Below are 25,159 nucleotides of genomic sequence, written 5' to 3'. Positions count from 1 at the left end.
GAGATGATGACTGTGAGAGGTACTGCTGGCCCAACGGGTGGGTGAAGCTGCCCAGTGGATGAGGTTAATATAGCAATACACAAAGCATTTATAATAGTAGTGTCGCCTTCCTCTATGGGCGCTTAGCAGGCCTCCTTACACCACAGCCATGAGCAAGGCAGGTGACTAAACTCGACACGGTCCTGAGTGGCTTCCCTGAGGCTAAAATGGTACTCCCCTAAGAGACTAAAGAAATCAGGGCAGCAAAGCTCGTACAGACACATTTAAAGCTTCTTTGGTAGCGCCGTGAACAGACACGGGCAAACACCCGGAGGTGCGGCCGCATCCACTGAAGCCTTGCCTTCGTCCCCCTTGTCTGTGGGGCTAACTTGTCGCCTCATTCCCAGAGGCGGCTCCGGGGCAGGGCTAACAAGGAGAGCCCGCCCCGCTCCGGGGAAGGGACGGGGCCAGTCCCGATCAACGCGGCTCTTCCGTAAACACCACCCAGCCCTTCCCCCAGCCTTCCCCCCGCGGGTACTGCCCATTCAGCGCGGGGGAGTCCGCTGAATTGTTGTCTCTTGTCGTCTCATATTCCTTCCCACTTAGTGTCGTGCTCGAGCAGAACGAGGAGATGCTGGATACTTATATGGGGAGAGGCGCAGGCTGACACAAGTGCCTCTGGCTAACTTGCCGCTAGCAGTCAGCAAAAGATTACGCGCTCCCTCTTCCCCCCCCCCCCCCCCCCCCCCCCCCCCGTCATCAGACGAGATGGACGCGCCCAAGGAAGACGCTAATAATCCGGGCTGAGTATATAAATCTGGGGGGGTTGTTTAAAGCTCCGGCGAGCGCCGCGCAGGAGGGCGAGTTGTCGCTGCTGCTGCCGGGCCGCGGTGAGTGGCTGGGGTAAAGGGGGCTTGAGCTGCGCCGTCTGACAGCGATACGGTACCGAGTGGCAGCCGGCGCAGGTGTTCGAGCACGTATAGGCGATGAACCACGGGGTGAGTCCGGGTCAGACACGGCCCGGGGGCTGCTGTCCTCCCGTGTGGTGGGGGTGGCTGGGAAGTGTTGGGTTTGCGCTCCACTTCACTTCTGCAGCAGGTGGGTTTCGCAGCCCCTGTTCTGGGTCAGCACCCCTTGCTCGGTGTCTCCTGGGCTGTCTCCGTCCCTTAACGCTAGCACTCCGCAGGAACAGTCCGTCCCAAAGGGTGAAGCCGCGAAGGTTTGCCCCTCGCTCCGACCCCGTGGGGCAAGGACACCCCCTAGGGCATGCGGGGTCGGGACACTCAGAGGCGGGCTGCCGAGCTTGCTCTCTCCCCGGAGCTAGCAAAAAGAGGGTTCCCCCATCTCCTCCCTCCCCTCGAATCTGCCCTTGGAAACGCTGTTTGTTTTGGTCGACGAATGCCAAACTCCTGCCTCTGGTAACTGTTAAAAACATGGGGCCGGGGGAGGAGACGGACAGCGAAACAGATGGAGGAAGAGGAGGAGCCGGCGTGCCGCTCCCCCCGCTCCTTGTAGAGGGGAGCCGACGGGAGGGGCGTACTCGGCTCCCCCTCCGGCGGCTTACGGCCCTGGGGCCGGCCTGTTGAAGGGCGCAAGGTGAGGGTGGTTGCAGCGGCGGCCCCGCGCGCAGGTTGAGGACATGTGCTCGTGTCGTGCTTACCGAGGTGCATGTTCGCCTCCCTCCGCATTCTGTGCGGGAAGAGCTGCGGAGCTAGAAAGCTGAAGGAGAGACGTCTCAGCTGCAAGCTGTCGACAGTGGGGCATGGGGAGTTCTGTAACTCCTTAACAAAGGCTCTTTTCTGCTCCCGTACCGCTCGTCTTGGCAAAGGTGGAGTTAGTGAAAAGGAAACCCGAGCCCAAATGAGATGCAGTCGGTGCCAGCTTGAAGATAGTAAGGAAACCAGTAGAATAAACAAAGTTAAGACATTTATAGTGGTAAAACTGGACAGAGCACTTACGTGTGTGGTGGAGCGAGTTACTTGAACAAGGCAAGGCTATGGAAAAACTTCTTGAAGATGGTATCTGATGCTTAGGGGAAAAAAGCAAAACACAAAACCACAACAGCCCTTCTAAGTGGTCTCTTTTCCACGAGATCATACAATAACTTGTAGTGGAAAGTTTCAGGTATAAAAAGCCTGTTTGTGTTCTCTGAAACTAATCTTACTTTGAATCTGAGTGAGTGGATTGGGCGATGTGACCGTGTAAGAGCAAGCTGGCTTTGCAGCATCTGTGATGCTGTATTCATTGCATCTCTACTAGAAGGAATAAGCCAGAATCGTAAATGTCAGCAGAAACCACGATAATCTAGCTATTTCCTGTGAAATTAACATAGACTTTTCACAGTTAGAAAATACTTTTGGCTTGGTCTCCCAGTTAGGCTTTATCGTTATCTGCAAGATAATAATGATGCAAAGAAATCAGTGTGATGAAGCTGATAGTGAAGGTACCTGGCCTAATAAATCTCAGTTGGGTTTAATGCAGAAAGAGTAAAGCAGGTTGTAACCACAGGCTAACCCTTTAATAAAAGCATAAGGAAAAGCAGCTATTCTAGTACATGCTGTAAGGAAAGGACTAAGTAATTCTGTTATCTATTGTTCTAACTAATTAGAAATGCTTTTTTTGTTTGGTTTGTACTTCCCTTTGATTTGCTCAGTGAATGCATTTTTCTCTAAGCTTTTTAGCTGTTGGGCAGCATATTTAAAAAACGTAGATAACAGTGTGTTTTCTATGTGTCATCTCCTGTTGTATTGTTGAACTGTCTTATTTAAAGTAAGGCTTCTTAAGCACTCAGCTGACAACTGCTATTTGTATGTGTGCATGTACTGTAGGTCCAGATATGGTCTTGGTACAACAAAATATGTCATGGGCCTCTGATGTAGAAGTATTTGTTGTCAAAAGATCCTTTGTGGGGACTAGTATATAAAGACTTTATGTATATAGAATTTTAATACAGAACTTTACTTTCTACCTTAACAATTTGGTAGTTTTGAGAATCAAGAATGTGGTAGAAAATGGCCAAACTGACTTGGTTTTGTGACTGGTTTAGTACTTCTGTTAGGAGCACCTTGCAGATCTCATGCAAATTTTAGTATTGTTTAGAAATGTCATATAGTTCTCAAAATTATATGTGAATTGTTTGGGGATTTGGGAGATTTTTAACAGCTGTTTATTTTATTCCATGTTCTTAACACTTAGATTGAAGCAATAGATACATCTTGAAGTGTTCATACTAGGTGCATTGTTTACAAGACCTTTTGGGCCAGTACACTGCTAACAACGTTAATAATTTCTTTTGATGGACCTTGTGCAACATTAGGAGGTCAGTGATTTATGTATAATTTATTTATAAATCTCCTTTATGATTGAAAGCCTGGAAATAGTGTTCTGATGCTGATCTGGAATGAGGGTAGTACAACCTTTGCAAGTTTTATAAGGATTGTTGTATTTAAGTGAACAGCTTCACACCAACAACCTGGAGCACGTTCTACAGTTAGGTTATTTGTCACAACTAGTTTCTAGTCAGCACTAGCTTTGAGGTCTGTAACACAGTTCTTACCAAAAAATAGTTTGTGTATTGCCCAACATTAACTAGTGAGTCATTTCTTTTGTAGCTTGCACAATATGGTATCCACGTAACTTTTTTGGTTTTGCAGGTTGTCAGTTATTATAAAATTGCTGTTTTAGTGGAAGAGTTTTGATGTTAAGAATCACAACTAATGCTGTAAATATCAAAATCATGATCTCTGTAATAAAGCATAGTCAAAGGTCTCTCACTGGCTTTTCCAATATGGTAATAAACTGACAACTGCATTCTTGCTGATGTAATTCTTTTCACAAAACCCAATGTTAAATGGGCAGTCAAATGTATTCTCTCTCTTCTTGGGAGGGGAGGAGTAAACATGCACTTAACAAGTATTAACCATCTCATTTAATGGGGGAGTACTAATCAGAGTAACTTTTCATCAAATTATGAAGACCTGTGCAGGATGAACCAATACCCAAAAAATTAAATGCTTCAAGCTGTAACTGGGTTCCAAAATAAATCTTCATTTTTAATCCCTTTTGTCTGTCTTGACCCCACAATACATTGACATAAGTACACTCAAAGATGATCCTTTTGCTGCCAAAAGTGCTGTTTTTCAAGTTCAGCAGTTGTGAAATACAGCATGTCTTGCCTGCCCAAGTTGATTGCAATTTAATCATAAATGAAGTTGTATTACTTATTTGCTGTCAAAAAGCATTATTGGCTATGTCTCTTCATAATCTACTACAGAATGCTTCATGGCCATAATCAGAGAGACAGCTACTATTGGTATCTGGGCCAAATTCCTTTGGTAGTAATTATAGTTGACTTCCAGGTTCTCATTTTAACATGATTATGAACATATTTTTCACTTCCTGTTATACAGCTACTAATCATCTCTATCTCACTATGCAGCTGTTCATATTCTCTGCAGCTGCAGGTTATCTGCCTGGGAGGCAGTTTCTTTATGTAGATAGAAGCACTATAAAGTATGATGCTTTCAGGGTTATTTGTCATGTATGCTGAATGTAATGTTAGAGGCCTAGAGTTACCATTTGACTTAAACCAAAAACCTCATACACCTTCATCCGTATGTGGAGTATTTTTGGGTCTACTATGCCATTGTCAACCTGATTCCAAGTAAAGACCTAAAGCAGCAGGGCAAACTTCTGTCTATGCCTTGTCAGACCTCCAGTATTCAGAATTATTTATGTGTCATTCCTCAGTAACTTCTATGTTTGCTTCAGAGTTGTTACGTTCAATGCAGTCTGTTAGTGGAAGGAAGCTAATTGCTAAATACCACTTGTCAGTGAAGTCAGGTGGGGGATGGTAACATCCTGAGATGCCTTTATGGATGTGGAGAACTTCAAAATTTCTGCCAACAAGCAACTTCAGGGGTTACTGTGGGCGGTCTTTATTTAAAAAATAACCAATTTACAGACTGTCTCTAAGCACTAAGTTAAGAAGCAGCAAAACGTACAGAATTTCTGTGCAGAACAGGTGTAGTTTTAATAACTCTGATTCTGCATGTCAAGCCAAGTCCTTTCTGTAACACCTTTTTAAGAAAGGCAGATACTTATTCTCCATTCACAATATAATGATCAGCATCTGACTTTAGAGAAACAATCAAACAATTATTGGTTTTATTGAAAGTATATTTGTCTTTCTAGGTCTTGTTTACTATAGCAGCTAAAGTGAATCAGAATGCCTCTCAATGATGACCAGAACAGTGATTCAGAGTCTTCACGCATCTCTGAAAGCACAGCTGCTTCTAGTGACTCTGAATATTCAAGACAGAGCTTTAACAGTGATTCTTCAAGCAAACCCAGTTCCCCAGCCTGTAAGCCTGTTTCAACCTTACCTGCATTGTGCATAGACAGATAAGGCTAACTTATCTCATTTTTCTTTGCTGTCATGGGTAGAACCTGGGATTCTGAATCTCTCTAAGAGTATTAAGAGGAAAGCATGGCTTTCTCTCTGCTGTGAAGCAGCGCATCAACTTGTATGTGGAACACCAGCAGCAGCTGTACCTGTGGGGGTCTCCTTGTGTGCTCCTTCAGAAAGTGTAAGAAAAGTGTGCAACCATGGACATCCTAATGTTGAGCTAATCTTGGTAGTGGTCTCACACTCAACTAGAGCCAGCTTTGTGCAAAGAATGTTTCTTCTGTTTGCTCCATACACTTAGAAATTAAATCTGTTTCTTTGAGGTTTATAATATTAGATCAAGTTATGTGAACTTAATCTGGAATTTACTTTTTTCCCCTACAAATATTCAGATCAAACACAAAACACACATTTGTACAATGAAAATATTTGATAGAAAGCTTTGGTTATGTGCTTCATGTTCACGTCTGAAAACACTTGTAGATCATTCATACTGCTGTAAGTGTCTGTATAAGTGAAGTCTCACATTAAAACAGGCTTGTTAGTAGAGTTGCAGTTGGCAGCTGTCTCTTTGTTTATTACTAGTCTTCAGAAGGTTCACTCCAAATGCTAAATTAAATGATAGAATTTGGAGGTTTATAAACTTTGGGAATTTACTCTTTGTTTCCAGTGCAAAGTTTCTATTACACTCCCTTTTCACTAAAAAAGCATTAAGGTAACTTATGGTGCATCTGCTGTGGAATATAAGTGGGAGGGTTCTCAAGCCAGTAACTTCAGAAGCTTCTCTACAGGCAATAAAATCACAATATAGCTATTTATGTTCTCAGAACTATAACAGATATCTGCTATCTGTTATTGCCTGTGCTTATGGCCTGGTGGATTTTACCAAAGAGTCAATAGGAAATCTGTGGAATGCAAGATCCTGTTTTAAAGGGGAAATGGTATCTTAGTTAAGATTCCAAAACATGAAATTTTTCCTCAAAATGTTGAGAGACTTGTGTGCTATTACCCACACACCCCTGATAAGCTGGGAGTTTCCTGAGTTAGTGTTTTAGGAAGATAGAAAGACCTGGTAATGTTAGATTGGACTCTAGTACTCCAGAAGAAACAATTAGCAAACAGTAAAATGTTAGCATTTTAATATTTTTCAATTGCACTCATCAGCTCTCTAGATATTTGGCCTGAATGGTCTTGTTTGTTCCAGCAGCAAGCCCTCCCAAGGTTATTACATTTGATGAACTGATGGCAGCAGCAAGAAATTTGACAGACTTGACTTTAGCCCATGAAATTGCTGTGAATGCAAATTTTTGCATAAAACATGAAGACTTCCCACAGAACAGGTAAGAGCCTGAATTTGCAAAAACCTCAATGCTGGGTTTGGGAAAAGAGGGGAAATTAATGGAGTGGCAAATTATAAAAGCAAACAAAAGCCACTAAACAAAAATACCCCTCCCCAAAAAAAAACAAAACCAACACCACCAGAACAACAACAAAAAAATCCAACCAAATAGCCCACATACCACAATACATCTTGGAAGGCTACAGACTTATATCTTGCACCTTCAGGAGTCACTGTCAATGCTGGCTTGCTTGGAGCACATGTTGCAGGCCAGTGAAGTTGATACACTGTCTCGGAGCACTTACTTCTCTATCTTAAATGTTCTGTGAAAAAGTCTAATGCAGTATGAAATGCCATAGTGCAGATGAGTGTTGGTTTGTTCTCTGCAGCTCCAAACCTTGTAGAAAAGATTAAATCCCCTTCTGCGCAGTTGTATGTAGCTCATTGGTGCCACAGTGATAAATGTAGGAGCTAATCGTGAGCGTAGTTCTAATGTTAGCCCCAACGGAGATGTAAAAATATCTGGAGAGCCAGAGCAAGAAGTAACTTCCCTATTATGGAAAGGTAAAATGTTTTTGCCCATGGACATGTTGAACTTAAAAATTACTCTGGTCTTCTCTTTTGAGAACTAGGTAAAAATGCGGGTTTTAATTGCAGAAGACCCTTAACTGATAGTTGCTTACATGACAGAATAGGTTTTGCGAAAGCTTAGTACATAATACCAGGTTAGGGCAATGCATACAAGTTCAGCAAGGGAAAAAGGAAGATATTATCTCTCTACCTAGGTCTGAACCACCACTTCATAAAATACAGATGTGTTAGGACAGACTTGTCTGCCTAGCCCACATTTTGGGAGCCAGTGATCCACAGCCCAAGAAAGATATGATTGCAGGGCACAGTAGTTGGTAAGGTGGTGTGTGTTTTCCAACCAGTTGTCAGGTGAATCTAAACCACTTTTACCAGGGCTGAAAGCTAGTTGAGAGTCTCTTCTGTGTATCATTGACTACTTATTCTGTAGCCTTGCAGGCACAGTGAAACAAATTGTACACAAGGCATTTTGGGATCTTTTGGAATCAGAACTGAACGAAGATCCTCCAGAATATGAACATGCTATCAAACTCTTTGAGGAAATTAAGGAGGTAATATTCTTCTTTATTCTCTGGTATCATTTTGTCAGTTTATGTCTGAGAGTCTCTTACTTCAGTCAAAGATCTGCTAACTCAGTGAAGGCAACACCTTAACTTTTTCTTAAGGTGATACCATGATTGTTCAGAACTGCAAATAGATGTCTGGTTACAGTGTATGTGTACTCACAAGAAATACAGCCATGAATGCACAGTGGAGCATCCACTCATGCTTTCACTGCATGATGGTCAGTTGCAAGTCTGCTGTTTTCTCAAAGCATCACATCTCTACTATCCAAATTCAGCAACATATTGTGAACTTGGAGCCTAAACAAGAGTATAAACATGACTGCATCTGCCCCACCCACACACTCTTGTTTTGGCTTGTTGCACAAGGAAGCATACAGACTTTCCATCCTGGCACAATATTAAGTCTTTAAATTAGTAAATGTTTGTTTTACAGGGCAGTTCCTGAAAATCTCATTGTTGATTTGAAAATCTTACTGGCATGCTTTCTAGTTTGCTGGCTTTGTGCATATTTACACAGCTCCGTTGTGTTTCTTTTAACAGCCTTTTTCTCTACCCCTGCTACCTTAGATACTGTTCATTCTTAATGTGTCATATTATAGCTGCTCAGCTAAATATACTTGATATTAATATGAAATATCTTCAACATGTTTAAGTGATTGGGGTTTTTTGATGTTTGGTCTGTTTGTTTTTCCCCCCTGTCTACTTTAGATTCTTCTTTCCTTCCTGACTCCTGGAGCAAACAGGATTCGAAATCAAATCTGTGAAGTTCTAGATACAGATCTTATAAGACAGCAGGCAGAACACAATGCTGTTGATATTCATGGGCTAGCCAACTATATCATCAACACTATGGGAAAGTTGTGTGCTCCAATAAGAGACAATGATATAAAACAGTTAAAGGCAACCAACAATATCGTAGAGCTGCTGAGGTTGGTATTTGGGTGGGATTTTTGTGTTTTATTGGAAGAACATCTTACCTGAAAGTATACTGGGCATTGGAAGGGTGAGGGCATTGGAAGTTGTGTAAGTTTATGTAGCACTTGTTTTCAGCCTACAGGAAAACTTGCTTTATACAGAGGCATTAAAGGCGAGGAGCTATGAAACACTGTGACCAGAATATTATGTGTGTATTTTGAATGGAATGGGTAGAAAGCCCAGATCAAACTCTGCCAGCTCGGAATAAGCTACTGAACAACAGTAAACCCACTCTTGCAATAATCTGTGTTTTGGAGACTGCTTTTTTAGTCTTAGTCATCCTTGTAAGATTTAAGCAGCACATTTGTACTGTTCTTTCTTGAACTAGTTATAGCATGCTCATTCTAAGACCAAACTTTGAATTTGAAGTATCTCTAGTAAATATCTTACTACTTGAATTTAAGTGAAACACTTGCAGTTTATTGCTTTTTAGGTACACTGAAATGTTAAGAGTAAATGGTAGTTGTCCTACTAGGTTTCACTGAGCTTTGTTCCTATACAGGGACCAAAGCAACTTGGTCAGAAGAATTATTTCTCTTGGTGCAATTAGTGTGATTAAAAAGTAAAAATCTGTTTGTTTGGGCTGAAATGTACCAACTGATAAAATTCTTTGAACCCCTTTTCTTTGTGCAACAGGTTTGTAGCATTTCGTGATGCTACATAGTTGTCCTGTTCTGTGTCACCAAGCCTTATACGCAATAGTCTTTAAAGTATCCTGGAAGATAGGTTTTACACATCTGTTCCACTGAACTACCAGTGAAGGAGTTTACTTCTAGCAGAACTGAAATGAAATTGCTAATGTAGGTGTAGATCACATGTGCAGGTTAAAATCAATAGACTATTGTAACTGTCAAATTTTTTAACTCTCTTCAGACAGATATTCCATGTTTTGGACCTGATGAAAATGGATATGGCTAATTACACAATTCAAAACCTTAGGCCATACCTTCAGCGTAATTTGGTGGACTATGAAAGAACAAAATTCCAGGAAATTCTTGAAGAAACACCAAGTAAGTATCATGCTGTTTTAAGTATTTCTTTTAAAAGCAAATATTTAAAGACATGCTACAAACATCAGTCAATTGCAGTTGGTTTGGAGGGAAACTTCAGTTTCTTGTCTGTGTCTAATGTAAAAACTCTGACAAGCGAATTATCAATTGGAGGTTGCTAAACATGTTATGAAATGATATTCATCTCTTTTCTGGGGCACCTTCAGACAAGTTCAATTTGCTGCATTGGTTGGTATCTTAAAAAAAAAAGTGGCTCTTACTGTCTGTAGGCAGAAGCTCTACATCCTGAAAGATGATACTTTATCTCTTGTGTATGCAGCAAGTCTGTTGTAAGTCAGAAGTGAACATGTAAAATCAGTTAGTATGCTTGAAAGGAATGGGATAGTTTTGTGGGGTTTTTTTTTGTTTGTTTCTTTGTTTTAATAAAAGGCAGGCTCTCCTGAGGAAAATCTTGTAGTTGATGCAAAGTCAGTTTTATCCACCACTACAGGTATTGTGTGATATAGCTAAACTGTGTTCAGGAAAATGTGTTTTTCCAAGAAAAAAAGGTGAACTTAACTAACACATGCAGCCTGAGAAAGAGCTTTTTAAAAGCATTTAATTTGCAGTTAATACTCTTTCTTTTCACCACTGCTTTCTAGCCCTGTGCCCTAAGTCTTAACTGTCTTCCCTGTAAAGGGGAAATAAATGCTTTGCGAACTTGGACTTTGATGCCTTTTTACCCTAAAATCCTGTCTGATGTCTAATAATTTGTTACTGTATTTCCACAAGCTAGCTAGAGTATTAAGGTGACCAATAGAAGATGATCAGTGGAAAGAAGTGAGGGAGAGAATTTACATGTGTGAAGGCTCAGCTGTCCCCTATGTACAGGGAGTCTTCAAAAGTTCAGTACTCTTGTGTATGAATCTTTTTCTCAAGCTAGTGCTTATTTTGATGGAAGCACAGAGTAAATTGTGCTGGTTTGCAATATTTAGGTGCCCTGGATCTCACAACAGAATGGATAAAGGAATCAATAGAAGATGAATTGTCATCTATTTCTGATGAATCTTCATCATCCCCTGGTGCTGATAATAGTTCTAAACCCATTATTAGTCCTACACTGGTGCTAAACAATGGCTACTTGAAACTGTTACAATGGGATTATCGCAAAACAATTCCAGAGGTAAGGAGTGTATTTCAGTGTCTTCAGATTGCTAGCTGTATGAAAACATTGGTGTAGTAAGTTTAGTAATCTTTCTCTTGATCACAGTGGGTGAAGTGTTCTCTTGCACTACTTAAATTTCTGAATAGTAAATTTGGATTCTGAAATACTAGATGGGTGAGTGAACAACTAGAAAAGAACAGCATAAAGGTTATTTTCCCATTACCTAGTTGTGGCTCACCAGCTCCACCCTAAGAGCAGTCTTGGCCATGGTCAAAGGCTGGGCCTTGTATTGACAGGACTTGGCATTCTGTATCTTGGAGAGACCTGTCTAGAGCATTTTGCTCTAGTTCCTAGATTCTGTTGGTGAAATCACTTCTGCTTTAAAACGAGACTGTAAAACCATGAAATGCTCTAAAGTTGCACGTTCACCCTTTCTCAGAACATAGAAGATACTTCTTCAATATCTAGTGTTTGGTTTTTGCCTCCCAAGTCCTGATTACTGACCTCTGCAACTTTTCTGTGAAGCAGATTTGAAATGGGCCTTCTACTGGGGCTAAAATTAGCATCTGCAATGAGGCCTTAGCTATACTTAGAGTGGCCTGGCAGAATTTGCTAAACACGAGACTGCTGCTCCCAGTCTGTGCAGAAATAGAAAACCACCTTATTCTTTTCTACCTTCAAACAGTTTTAAGTAGAAGTTACACAGGCATCCCTTAGTGACTCTAGTTTGCTGTGCTCTGAAATCACTGTCAGATGAATGTTAATGCCTCTGTTCTTTTCAGTGGAAGGATTCAGTTAGGATGACGTTTTTCTAATGTAAAACAAGTCACACCAGAAACATCTTGCTGTGGGAATTAGTTGTGGTATGATCAACAGGCACTTTGGCTGTATCTGGCTGTGTTTCACTGGAGTCTACTCTGGTGGTTGTCATGCACAGTTCATCACTGTCTGTTAGCTTCAGATGGTCCTTTGAAAAATGGCCACTCAATCCAGAAGATTTTGTCTGTAGCCTTGCTCGCTACAATGTGTCCTCTGGGACCCCTAGGCATTCCATATCATGGGCTGAATTGTTTGGTTGCAGATTTGTCAGCTGTGATGAGGAATAAAATGCTATGCCCTTAGTTTCCTCTGCACTTGAGGGCATTACCTCTCTTCCTGTTGCAGGCTTGCTTCTGGCACTTCTACATAATGCCACTTTGTGCAATATAACATATTCAGGGTATTTCGGATTCTGCCTCTTCTGACTTTGCATATTTGTGATTAAAAACTATTCATGCTTCATGAACACATTCTGTGTCTGTCCTTTTTTTTGCCTCTCTCCCTCCATATTCCTAAATAAGTAGTATTGTTTCAATTCTAGACTCTAATAACAGATGAAGTTCGTCTTCAGGAGTTGAGAGAAAAGCTCAACCAATTAAAAATCATAGCTTGTGTTTGTCTCATAACAAACAATATGCTGGGTGCAGCAATTGTAGGCATGCCTGATTTTGCTGAACAACTGAAAAGGATCTCTCTTCCTCTTCTTGAAGGCATGAACAAGAAGTAAGGCTTTGTTTTTATCATCTCTGGTTGTGGTTTTTGGTGGGGGGGGGTTAGCTTTTTGCCTTTTTTGTTTGTTTGTAGTTGGTTGTTTCGTTTCATGATGATTGTGGTTCGGTTTCTACTTTGGTGTTTTGAGTTTGGTTTTTCTTCTTGTAATGGGCCATACCAGGCAGATCTGAAAATCCTTGCAAGCAATTAAAATGTCATAGTGCTTGCTAATAATAGAAAGGTAGCAAATTTTAATACTCTGTCTATTCCTTTCACAGTGTAAGTCCACTGTATGTTAGGAACATGTTTTTGAAGTTGTATCTTAGTCTTGGTATTAGTCTACAGAATATGGTGCCTACTACTAACATTCATTCCTGGTACTGGAGGGACAATGGTAAAGTAATCAATTTAGTGACTTGCTAGTTGCTTCAAACTTGTAGTCTATTTAAGCTATTTCATTGCCTACTTCTACTGCCACTTGCATTACAAGCAAGCTTGGTGTGACCTGAATGAGTGTCTCACAAAACTAGTGTTACTGAGAAAAAGAATGGAAATGCTATGTATGTGGCCTGGGAGAACATCTAAATGGAAGGCTAAAATGAACTGTTGTCACTGCCATACACTTGAAATTATTTTCAACTTTTTAATCATGACTAGATCCTTATTTTAATCTTCATCCTGAAGATTTGTCCTTTATCTGTAGATGTACATAAATCTGTAAAAGTTTTCTTAATCCTCTCATTGAAGAGAATAGGCTCAAAATAAAAGGGAAAGGAGACAACTGAAGTCTGCTTGCAACCTATGCTACAGAAACCACAAAAGTTAATGCTCTATTTTCTTTTTCCAGGACTTTTGATTTGAAGGAGGCTCTGAAGGCTGTTGGTGTCCAGATTTGCAGCAAAGTGAACAGGTCTCTAAATGAAAGAGGACTTCCCACTCTTAGTGAAGAAGTAGAGAGTAATTTAATGGGTCAAATCGCTCATATTGTTGAGGAGAATAATCCCATCAGCTCCTTGATTGGTTAGTAAGAGAATGCATAATTTTGTCTTTTTATATGTGTCTCTGTATTTCTTTAGGTGTTTTTTTTAAGCATTTACTTCATCAATACCAGGTGAACTAAGAGTAATGAAATGTTGTTGATCTGTAGCTAGTGCTCTTGGTATACTGCAGAGAATGGTTAGTTGCAGCTAGAAATAATTCAGAAGTGTGCACAAACAAGCCTAGACATGCTCCTGGTTTGGAGAAGAACTGAGAAAAAGGGAGTGCTATTCAGCCCACCCTTCTGTCAATTCTGAGTTTAAACCTAGTAGGTTTTTTAGAAACTACTTTATATTAGGTAGTGTGGCTTTGTTGCAGCAGGTTTATCCTGTGTACACAGAATGGTAAGAGTTGGAAGTGATCTCTGGAGATCATCTAATCCAGCCTGCCTGCTAAAGCAGGTTTGCATAGATCATGTTGCACTGGAATGTGTGTAGCTGGGTTTGAAGGCCTCCAGAGAGGGAGACTTTTACAACCTTCCTAGACAGCCTGTTCACCTTGCAGGAACCAACCCTGAGAAACCTTTCAGTATTGCTCCTCACTGCAATACAGGCTTGGCAAAGAGCTGTTACGTATGCTGTTGGATTGGTGTTTTGCTGTATTGGGCACTTAAGTGAGTGGTTTCATTCTCATTCTTGGGTTTACATTTGTTCAGAACATACTTTATATTCCATTTCAGACAAACGAATCCAGTTCTTCATGAGAAGCTTGCTTGCTCTTCCACACTTTCAGAAGTGTATGCCTGCCATGCCAGGAGGCCTTTCTGTGATTCAGACAGAGATGGAGTTTGTTGGGTCTCAGTACGCGAGCATTGTAAACTTTAATAAACAAGTGTATGGACCATTCTATGCAAACATACTCAGAAAGCTGCTTTTTCCTGAGGCACCAATGGGGAAAGCAGAAACAGAAAGACCTACCAATTAAAAAAGATGGCTTTCCTAAAACTTTCTGAGACAGTGACTCTACTCCCTGCTAAGAACAGCCCACTCCAGTGACTATGCACAAGAAGGATCTTGTGAAATGTATGGAGGTAACTTCGGAAATTCACTGGAAATTAATTTCAAGGACATAAATATTTCTAATAAACTTACCTAATGAATTGTCACTTGTAATAGTGAATTACTAGTTTTGAAAGCAAAAATTTATTACAATTTGCAAAGGAAAGAGATGCCAAAGTATTTGCTTTTTGCCACCACTAAAACAAATTTATTTTTCAACTTGCATGTATTTGCATATAGCAGTACAATTATAAAATGATAAAACAACTGTAGATAAAGTGTACTATGCTTACATTGTGGTTTTTTGTAGAGCAACATCCAGAAAACATCTGTTTCTAAAAGACTAAAAGGAAAAACAAAACAAGCACAGCATAACTGCTTTTGTAATAAAACCCAGGATCATGTAATGCCAGGTTCTGGTACTCCTGCAATTACTGGAACCAGAATTTAGCCTCTGTTACATTAAAGAGTGCCAGTATTATAAAGTGTTTGGATTATAGCAGTTACAGAAGAAACATTTACCACTTCAAGTAGGAATCATTCAGAACTTCTCAACTGTAATTGAGATTAAGGATAAACACCGAAGAAACATGATGTTGGGGGGGGAGGGAGGAGTAAATTGCTGTATGTAATGTTTATAAACATAATGTTAATCCAGTGAAGGTCATACAGATCTTTAATATATATGTGTACTGATCTTTGATCTTAATGGGTATTAAGTATTTTTAAGCTGAGTCTTTCTGGCCTTTATTCCCAAAAGCACTTAACAGTAACCTTACAGAGTACCACAGAGCAATTTCCCCTTTTATTTTGTTGGATGAGGGCATAAACGTTTCAAAAAAACATTGTTAAGCAAGAACCCAAATGGTTAGTCATGCTTGAAAATGTGATTAGATTCAGTCAATTTGTGAGAAATGCTGCCAGTCTGTTTTCAATTTCCTTGGTCCAATACTTACTTCCTGTGTAAAGTATCAGAAATCTTGCATAGAGAAAATGAATAGGCTTGAAACTGAAAAATGTGGATGTAAACTTCTGTAGGTTTACACAGGCTTTGTTTTGCATATTTTAGATTACTGGGAATAAATACTGCTGGAATACATATTGCAGACATATTCTTGTCAAACAATTTACTTGAAAATGATTTTAAAAAATATTTTACCATATATCTCTTTAAAATGTCACACACATATATATATGTAAAAACTTCATGTGGTACAAGTTATATAGCTTGGTTTTAATATTTTATATTGCAGTCTGTTTTTTATGAAGAGAAAAAGGTGCCCCTAAAAGCTTAATGTCACCCAAGTTGTGTATGTACATTACCTATCATACATGTCTGAAAAACAGGGCATTATTTAGCACTGTGGTTTTGTAGTCCATTTTTACTGAACTGTGTACTCTTTTTAATAAGGGAAATAACTTGTCAGCTGTTCTTGCAGTGTTCAAGGACTTTGGTCACATGTACGTGATAAAAAACCCAAACTATCTTCAAAATGCCTTTCTAAAAAGGAATTTATCACACTTCTGATCTATCCCTTGTGAAAACATTGCACAAAATAAAGACTAAATACATGTTCTAAAGGGAACAGTGTGCTGAAGTCTGAAAAACCTGCAAGAAAGTAACTCCTAGGATCTAATAACTGTGCCACTAGATAAATCAGGCTTGCTCAGATGGATGTGGAATTTTGATGTGCAATTCAAAAACATCAAGAGAAGAATGCAGTCCAAAAGCAACTATGAGGAATTAAATCTTCATCTTTTGCTACATTTTTAGAACAATTATTTTAAGCTTTGGCTGAAAGAGGGTTTTATGAACATTTGAAGATGATTTCTAACACAATTACCTTTTAATGTAATACCTTATACTCATTCTATTGTAAAAACAAGTATAAAATTATCTTCTCTCATACTAGTTTTTACCAGCTAATACTGAAAAAAAATAGATTTTGGGGGCTTTTTTTTTTTTTTTTTGAGATTCAGGTGACTTGCAAAGGGCATTTTATAGCTTGGCCTATGCTTCAAGTGATTGTTTAATGCATCTTCATTTTTATTTAATGTTTCAAACATGGACATTGCATCTGCTTTAATGTCATCTGTTGCATGCTGCTTATGCTGCCATAGCTAAAATAAACTTGCCTCTACTCTGAAGTTGTCCTTGTGAAAACAAGATGAGTTCTGTAGCAGCTTGCTTTGTTGAAATACAAATATTTGAGGTTTTGTACGTATTAAATTTTGTTTGTGATACCATTGGTGGTGAAAAGTCATTTATGCAAACTGTCTTACAAAGTAATAGATTGTGAAATGCTGATGATAAATGACTGCACTAATACTGCCTTGTGACTCTGCTTTTTCTGTAACTTCTCCCTTGTAGCTGGAGTGTAAGGTAGTGACATATTTCAGCATAATCCAAGTTGTGGGGAAAGGTTTTAGTAGTGTGTAGCAGACTAAGGGGGGGTCACTTCTGTGAGAAGCTGCTAGAAGCTTTTCCTATGTCTTCAGAGAGCTACTGCCAGTGGCAGCTCCAATACAGACCTGCTGCCTAAGGCACCTTTAAGTAACCTATTTAAGAAGGGGAGGGAACCAGAACAGCTGTGTAACAAGCAGACAGGAAAGAGAGGAAGGGCAATCTGAGAAGATAAGCAGAAGGGAGAAGTGCTCTCCAGCTCCTGGAGCGAATTGCCCTGCTGCCTGCACTGAAGACCAAGGTGAGGCAGATTGTCGCCATGGAGGTTAACAGCAGAGCAAATATTCACCCGCACCCCCTGGAGACACCCATGCTGGAGCAGTTGGGTGCCTTCAAAGAAGGCTGTGGCCCTTGAGGAATTATTTGCTAGACCAGACTTCTGGCAGGTCCTGTGGAGAGAGGAACCCACCCTGGAGCAGATTGGCTAGCGAGACTTCTGACTCTGGGGGGGCACACTCATGATGGATCAGTCTGTCCCTGAGAGAGTGAACCCCATAAAAGCGACCCACTCTGGGGCAGTTTGTGACAAAACGCAGCGAGGGCAGGCCTGGCCGCCCTTGGCAAAGCCCCCAGCCCTCGCCACGTTTTCCCGTCTGCCTGCTCCTCCCCACCACGACTCCGTGGCCCCGGAACCTTCGGGCGCAGCGCCGCTGCGGCGCTGGGACGCGTTTGGCTGCTGCACCGCTAGTCCCTCGCCGTCAGCCTCCGCAGTGGCTGCTCTTAGCGGGCTGGTGATGGAGGCGCTGGCCACGGAGCTGGGCGCCCTGACTCCGGAGCAAGCGGCGGCCCCTGTGAATACGGTGGAGGTCAGCGTCGGCCTGGCTGCTGAGGAAAGGGTGGCACGCGTGGGACTATCCCGGAGCAGGGGTGGGGGGAGGTGCGGGGAGCCCATGTCTGCGCCATGTGTCCTGCCGCTCGGGTGAGTGCCGGGAAGGTCTGCAGCACATGCTTGGGGCTACTCGGCAAGGAAGGGAGTTTTGCGCTGCGTTGCTATGAGCTGTTCGTCGTGGAGCTGAGCTCAGGCGCCGAGGTGCGGCTTCGGTCCCCTCCGTTTGCCCGGCCTGTGTCCTGCAACGCCAGAGAAGAGGTTTCCGTCCGCAGCGGCAGTTAAAGTTCGCTAATTGCCATGAGTAGAGAGGGGGAGATGAAGACTTTATCTCGGGACACTCAGGCAGGACTGGGCTTTTTTTGCTGTGTAGGAATAGCGTGTGAGAAATGAAACTCAAGAGCTTCATGCTGTGTTTTGCTATTAATTCCTCTACCTGTGCCTGCACAGTGACGGGCAAAGCTGTACCACAAATGCAGCATTGCCATGTACTTCTGGGTGATGAACGTCAAACTAAAATCATGAGGCGCTGACGCCCTTTGAACGTTATAGCTGCTGTCTTCAGGAGTTAAGTGATGGATGCAGCCTTATTCTGCGTCTCTTATCCTCCTCACTTACGTCTCTGCCCCCTGATCTAGTTTGTGCTCCCCGCGCCGTGGTGGGAGAAGGTGAGGCTGATGTAAAGTGATGTGCCCTAGGATCACATAAGAAATGAGGAAAAGTTTGTAGGAGCTTTGATATTCTTGCACTTACCAGTACTTTGTTTAGGTACTTTTGCTGTGAATTAGGCTACTCATAGGTTTTACAGAGGTTCATGTCTGCAAGTGCTACTCCCAGGACTTTTGTAAAGTAAAAGTTGTAGAAATTCTTCTCTTGCTAAGAATATAATTTACAGTGTTAACATGTATAAAAGTTGTTGTTAAGTGAGGACGTGGTAGCAAGGAATTTTCTAAGGAATATCTATTCTCACGTAAGTTACTATTAGGAAAGACAACACCCCTTTGCATCCTGAGTAAATATTGCATAGGACATATGCCTTGCTAAGAGAATCTAAGTCATCTCCCTGTTTTGTTTTTGCTTATCATGTTTGGCTTTGCAGAGTTATTTGTTGTTGGTTTTGTTTGTTGGTTGGTTTTTTCCCTAAACGGATCTGAATTGAAATACTGTTTAAAAATAGTAATTAAAAAAGAACAAAACAACAACTCAAAACCCAAAAAAGCACAACCATCTTAGATGACTGATCACTCTTTTGAAAGATTTTTCAAACTCTATTTTGTTTTCAGGAAAAATGGAGACTTCTTCCAGCGTTTCTGAAGGTTAGTGTTATGCATGCATTTCATGGCATGAATACTCTGTCAGCTTTCTAACTTCACATTCCCCTCATCTATCTGTTGTTGTGTCCCATAATACTTCTCTTTACAGATTATTTTTTTTTCTGTTCTCGTGTAGTTGTGTGTAAACTTGTTAGACAGATTGGTTTCTTGATTAATCTACAGATTAATTTGTGGATACATCCTTTCAGAGGCTTCCTGTGGGGGTATTGTCAGTGAGAGGTGTATATGTGTAATGTTTCCAGATTATTTTACTATTGTAGTGGTGAGATGAGAGGAAATGGCCTGAAGTTGCACATGGGGGGTTTAGATTGGATATTATACAAAAAACTTCAATGAAAGAGTGGTTAAGCATTGGTACATGATGCCTAGGGAAGTGGTGGAATCCCCTTCCCTCAAAACTTTCAGAAGATGTGTGATTGTGGTCCTTAGGAACATGGTTTAGTGTGCCCAGGCGGCCAAGAGAGCCAGTGGCATCCTGGCCTGCATCAGGAGTGGTGTGGTCAGCAGGAGCAGGGAGGTCATTCTGCCCCTGTACTCTGCACTGGTTAGACCACACCTTGAGTACTGTGTTCAGTTCTGGGCCCCCCAGTTTAGGAAGGACATTGAAATGCTTGAGCGTGTCCAGAGAAGGGCGACGAGGCTGGTGAGAGGCCTTGAGCACAGCCCTACGAGGAGAGGCTGAGGGAGCTGGGATTGTTTAGCCTGGAGAAGAGGAGGCTCAGGGGTGACCTTATTGCTGTCTACAACTACCTGAGGGGTGGTTGTGGCCAGGAGGAGGTTGCTCTCTTCTCTCAGGTGGCCAGCACCAGAACAAGAGGACACAGCCTCAAGCTGAGTCAGGGGAGATTTAGGCTCGAGGTGAGGAGAAAGTTCTTCACTGAGAGAGTCATTGGACACTGAAATGGGCTGCCCGGGGAGGTGGTGGAGTCGCCTTCCCTGGAGCTGTTCAAGGCAGGATTGGACGTGGCACTTGGTGCCATGGTCTAGCCTTGAGCTCTGTGGTAAAGGGTTGGACTTGATGATCTATGAGGTCTCTTCCAACCTTGATGATACAGTGTGATACTGTGTGAATTGTGAGGTGTTAAGTTAATGGTTTGGCTCAATCTTGGAGGTCTTTTCCAGACTTTATGAGTCTGTGTAACCATGGGTTTGTATTCTACAAAAGCAGGAATATATGTTTACCTTCTGTCACGAAGTCAGAGCTTGACTGAACTTAAAGCTTGCTAGTGTCTTAATTGCAGTGCTGCTCTCATACTCTGCTATCAGTGGAAGGCACAGTTCTATATAAAACGGCTCTGGGTGTAGTAACAGAACTAACAGTTGGAAGTGAGGAAGGAGAAAGCCAGTAATGAAAATTGTATCACAGACATGGCAGATGAAGTCTGTGATGTGCACAGACACCTTCAGGGAATTGAAACTACCTCTGCATCTGTCATCCATCTGTGGAAATGTTACCCACTTCAGCAAGGTGTTTTTCAGCCTTGATTTGTTCATTCCTTTACTTCCTAGTTTTGGTACTTGCACCTCCTCTTTGTTGCACCCTTGAGTGATTGATCTTGGCAGGAAAACTAAGTTCAGAAGTCAGTTCTGGGATGTGTATGTTTTCAGTTTGTTTCAGGGCCATGAATGTGCTTCAGGGCCTTGATGAATCCTATTTCTTGCCTCTCCAGGCGACTACATGAACTTTCATCATTTAAGCTATTACTATTGTCTGAATTCTTGAGACTGTAAGAAAGGGAGGGCTGCTGAATGTGAGATGCAATTTACTGTGTGCATTATGCCAAATGTATCCATCCAGCATTATTTCCAGCCAGTAAGCCCTTTACTGTAGGGCTGGTGATGGTCTGTTGCATGTTGGTTTATTTATGCCAGCAGTGATCCAGTCAGACAAAGCTTATGTTGTGCGTTACAGCTTCTGTAGCAGAATTTTCTTTCAATAAAGCTGTTGGTGTCACCTCATTAAAAAAAATGAAAATAACTATGGCCTGATTTTTGGGCACTTATAAATCCATAATATTTTCTTGCAATGTTTTTATAAGTTAAAGAAACTTATTTAAAGAATTTTGCTCTGGAGTCATTCCTCTTTTGTCTTAACCCAAAAAGGCTTCACTGAGCAGCTGTTTTTGCCATTATCAGCTCTCCATTTTTTCCTAATAATTTCAGAAGGAACTGTTGCCTGTCATGTGAACTGTGGTAAATGTGTCTGTTTTCTGTATGAAATTTTAAATCTCATTAAGTGTTAGTTGTCATGATATGCTCTAAAGCTTGGAAGTCTTCTCTGAGCATGTATGCACATGCTTCAGTATCTGCTAGTACTCTTCAAGGCTGAATTCTTCACTGTAGTTAATTTCATCTTCTGTTTCTTCAAACATCAATCTATTAAAAAAATAAATTCTACTTTTAGTAATCCTTCAACCCCATTTTTTTTCTTTAATCCCAGATAATTTTTCCTAGTTTAATTCCCTTTCTTTTGATTAGTCTAAACGCCTTAAACATAAATCCTTGAATTGTACTGGATCAACTCCTTACCTGAGGGACCAGGGTACTGTTTATTTTGCGTGATATTACCCCTGGGCAGATTGTCTCTTTTCCTGCCTACAAGTCAAACTCCCAATTTTATGGGAGCATCCTCCCCTTGCTTGTTAACTTCTCTCTTTCATACCCTGCTCTGTCTCCCCTGCCTCATTAGGCCTTCCTGTCATTCTTTATGCCAGCTGCTCTTGTGAGGGTGCAGACAACTTCTTTCTGAAGCAGCACACATAATTAAAGTATAAATGATTACAATTATTTTGTAATAACAGCAAACTGATAAAATATTTTGGCTTTTTCAATGGCTTTTGCTTATTTATATAAATTTCCAAGTCAGTTGGGTATTTACTTTGCACAGTTACTGAATTATTCTTCTGTCTCAAAGCACAGTGACAGCTCTGGTATAGACCTGGAGACATATAACAAAACTGATCATCCAGGCAATTCTCAGAAGTTTGTCAGCTGAAAGAGTTTAGCATCTATCCAAAACCATTTATAAATGCTTGTGTCTTAATTTCTGCCTTGTATGATTGCTATTATTGAAGCTAGTTTTATTTACTGCATGCATATATTTCCAGGTGAAAGGACTTGTGAAGCAACACATAGACTCATTCAACTACTTCATCAATGTAGAGGTATGCTTTCTTGGTGGGAAGAGAGTGGCTCTTAGTACTTACAAAAGGCACATTATTCCATTTTATTTTCTTCCCCTATAGATAAAGAAAATCATGAAGGCAAATGAGAAAGTTACAAGTGATGCTGACCCAATGTGGTACTTGAAGTAAGCATGAAATGATTTCCGTATCAGCAGTACCATACTTACTGTCTCACAGATTTTCTGTTGACTGTAAAATGTTGCACTTGCATAGGTATAAAATGAAGAAAGTGTTTTCCATGACTTATCTTCTATTTGGCACATTGAAAGATGGGAAGATTTAAAGAATAATCATTTGAAGCAGACTTAACAGTTAACAATACCTTATGTCACTATTTTTCTGTAATTTAGTTATCTCAGGTGACAAATGGGAGAGTTTTTTTGCCTATCTGCAAGGGTAACTTGGTATCTATTGTATGTGCATTTTAGATTTTAACTAACTAGAATACAGCTCAAATGCAGTATGTTACTTTGGAAAGAATCAGTGCTCATTATTAATGAAAGTAACTTTATTTTTCAATATGTGAATAATTCTGCTTTCTTTAAGGTTATCTGAAAAATATTTGGCTCAATGCTCACTGTGCAACCATTTGTGTTGCAGGTACCTCAATATCTATGTTGGTACTCCAGATGTAGAAGAAAGCTTCAATGTGACACGACCTGTATCTCCTCATGAGGTATTAATGTTTGTATCTGATTTGTTTGTTTGATCTTGGGAATGTCTTAGATAGTAGCTGTATGCTACATTAGGTGATACTGTGCCACTCTTATTTTATATCTGTCATGTATGGGCAAAGCCCATGCAAAGAATCCCAAAGCCTTTATTTTTTTCCCAAGTAAAACTAATGAAGCTGTCTGACAGTTCTTGTGGGAGTTACATGAGCTATTCATACAGATAAAATGTAAATTAGTTAGAAAATGGAAATACTCTCAATTACTTTTTGCTGGGAGCACAGTGGGGCCTAGTTTCCTGCAAGTCACAGCTTGAAAACTGATGGTGCACATCAATATTTTATTTCTAGGGAAGTGAGTTATCTTTTACTGTGGAGAGGAGCATCCAGTTTGCACTAATTCTTGAGGCATATTTTTGTCATACAGCTACATCTTCAATACACAGCACAATCTTAATTGCCTTTTATTAATGCATAAGGCACTGAAAGACTACATACAGAACCATAAATGTGCAAGTCTGAATAATGGTAAACCTGTAATCTTGGCTCAAAGGTATGGAATGCTCAGTGGGGTCATGAATGGCTGTGTCTGTTGAGTTGCTCTGTTGTATTCAGCCGATGCAGTAAACCTTGTTTTGCACGAAGATACGGCAATGCCTTAAGGACTTGCAACAGAGTCAGAGTGAGACTTGGGAGAGCAAACCAGAACGATTGGATTAGGAATGATTTAGCCTTGAGCTATATAATGTCCTAGATCTTTATATCCTGCTTCTCTTGCTGTCTGAGGAGTTTACAAATAAATTCTTGGACTCGCTACAGGAAGCGATACTGTAATGAGGCATTTGTGACTCATCTTCAGAAACAGCACCATACAGTGAGGTTTGCTCATTCTGTTAGTAAGATGGCTTAGTGTCTCTCTTATTCTCATGAATTTCCCTTCTGCCACACTTCACATGACAGCACAACTCTTTAGCTGTTGAGGGTCTTCATATAGAGCTGAGCTGTTATCTGAGCCTGTGGCACAGTGTGGTCTTTGTGTCAGCTCTGTTGATTAGGCCTGTTTAATTAAACAGTTGAGAAGTTATGCTCTGCAGTGCTGTTGCAATAATTGTATGCGGGTTCTTGTGAGGCTTGTTTTAAACAGGAGACTGCCAAATGTAATCCAGATACTTTGAAGAGCTGGGTCAAGCTTTGCTTGAGGACTTACAGGAGACAGGGCATATATGGAATGATTTAAGAGAGACCTTTCAGTCTATAAACCAACATCTAACTGCATGACTGTTCTCCTTTTAGTGCCGCCTGAGAGACATGACATACTCTGCCCCTATTACAGTGGACATTGAATATACACGAGGTAGCCAGAGGATCATACGCAATGCCTTACCCATTGGCAGGTAAGATACCTGTCCAGTTTCTGGTGTTAGTATTCATTTGCTGCTGTGTCAAGAAGAGATTTTACAGCAAAATAAATGTAGGGTAACCTTGCTTCCTTGTTGGAAGAAACAATGAGCAGGCAAATCTTGCTGTGGCTAGTAGGTTCTGGTATAAGATTCTGTTCTGCAAAAGCTTTTGGAAGTCTGTCTCCTTCCAAACAAGGATAGATACAAGGATGGATGTTGTTTTCGTTTGTGTTGCCAAAAAACAAAGCAGGAAACACATGAAAGAACACAGAAGCTGCAAGCTGCATTGTTGTAAGATGAAAATAGTCATGTTTGCTTCGTTGCCACGGGACACTCAGTCTTTCACATTTTAACAGTTTCTTCCCATTCTTACTGATAACTTCAGATGTTTAAAAAATCAGATTTTGTCCTCAAAAGGAGAATGACTTCTTGTAGTATGTTATGATAGCTACAAACTCTCTTATTTTTGCAGGTGAAATAGAAAATAGTTTGTTCAGCATTGGTTTTGTTCTGAATTTGACTGTATTTCTCTTGCTTGCAGAATGCCTATAATGCTGCGTAGCTCCAATTGTGTTCTTACTGGGAAAACTCCAGCAGAATTTGCCAAACTTAATGAATGTCCTTTAGATCCAGGTACATTTACACTGGGATTCTTTTTTGCCCACCTGTGCTTTTAGGTTTAAATCTTTTTTCAACAAAGAAATTA

General features: G+C 40.8%; 2 protein-coding genes across 10 annotated transcripts in view; both read left to right on the top strand.

The window, feature by feature from the left end:
- Positions 1-784: 784 nt before the first annotated feature.
- Positions 785-16,903, top strand: TCP11L2 (t-complex 11 like 2). 9 transcript variants are annotated; one of them, XM_064155400.1, is made up of 11 exons: positions 787-977; positions 3,175-3,298; positions 5,173-5,342; positions 6,591-6,726; positions 7,744-7,864; positions 8,588-8,808; positions 9,728-9,864; positions 10,839-11,026; positions 12,369-12,550; positions 13,386-13,558; positions 14,256-16,903. In XM_064155400.1, the coding sequence occupies exons 3-11, from the start codon at positions 5,207-5,209 to the stop codon at positions 14,498-14,500; spliced, it is 1,539 nt and encodes a 512-aa protein (XP_064011470.1). In that variant the 5' UTR covers positions 787-977; positions 3,175-3,298; positions 5,173-5,206; the 3' UTR covers positions 14,501-16,903. The 9 variants fall into 9 exon arrangements, with proteins under 9 accessions (XP_064011478.1, XP_064011470.1, XP_064011471.1 ...); XM_064155401.1 differs by having other exon boundaries at positions 787-1,077; XM_064155404.1 differs by having other exon boundaries at positions 788-977; positions 6,594-6,726.
- An 807-nt stretch (positions 16,904-17,710) lies between these two features.
- Positions 17,711-25,159, top strand: part of POLR3B (RNA polymerase III subunit B) — an 81,932-nt gene continuing 74,483 nt past the window's right edge. The window contains exons 1-7 of the mRNA XM_064155399.1: positions 17,711-17,844; positions 19,148-19,180; positions 22,306-22,362; positions 22,444-22,508; positions 22,984-23,059; positions 24,347-24,447; positions 24,995-25,086. Coding sequence (XP_064011469.1) covers positions 17,773-17,844; positions 19,148-19,180; positions 22,306-22,362; positions 22,444-22,508; positions 22,984-23,059; positions 24,347-24,447; positions 24,995-25,086 — 496 coding nt within the window. The 5' untranslated portion in view covers positions 17,711-17,772. The remainder of the gene's footprint in view (positions 17,845-19,147; positions 19,181-22,305; positions 22,363-22,443; positions 22,509-22,983; positions 23,060-24,346; positions 24,448-24,994; positions 25,087-25,159) is intronic.

Source organism: Pogoniulus pusillus, chromosome 15 (assembly GCF_015220805.1).
Source record: "Pogoniulus pusillus isolate bPogPus1 chromosome 15, bPogPus1.pri, whole genome shotgun sequence".
Classification (NCBI taxonomy): domain Eukaryota; kingdom Metazoa; phylum Chordata; class Aves; order Piciformes; family Lybiidae; genus Pogoniulus; species Pogoniulus pusillus.
This window is presented reverse-complemented; position numbering and strand designations above follow the sequence as displayed.

What these genes read in the sequence shown, in the direction of transcription:
- TCP11L2 (XM_064155402.1), top strand. Translation starts at nt 5,207, where the DNA reads ATGCCTCTCAATGATGACCAGAACAGTGATTCAGAGTCTTCACGCATC. An exon ending in CAAACCCAGTTCCCCAGCCT is followed by an intron (nt 5,343 to 6,590) that starts GTAAGCCTGTTT and finishes TGTTTGTTCCAG; the next exon opens with CAGCAAGCCCTCCCAAGGTT. An exon ending in CTTGAAGGCATGAACAAGAA is followed by an intron (nt 12,551 to 13,385) that starts GTAAGGCTTTGT and finishes TTCTTTTTCCAG; the next exon opens with GACTTTTGATTTGAAGGAGG.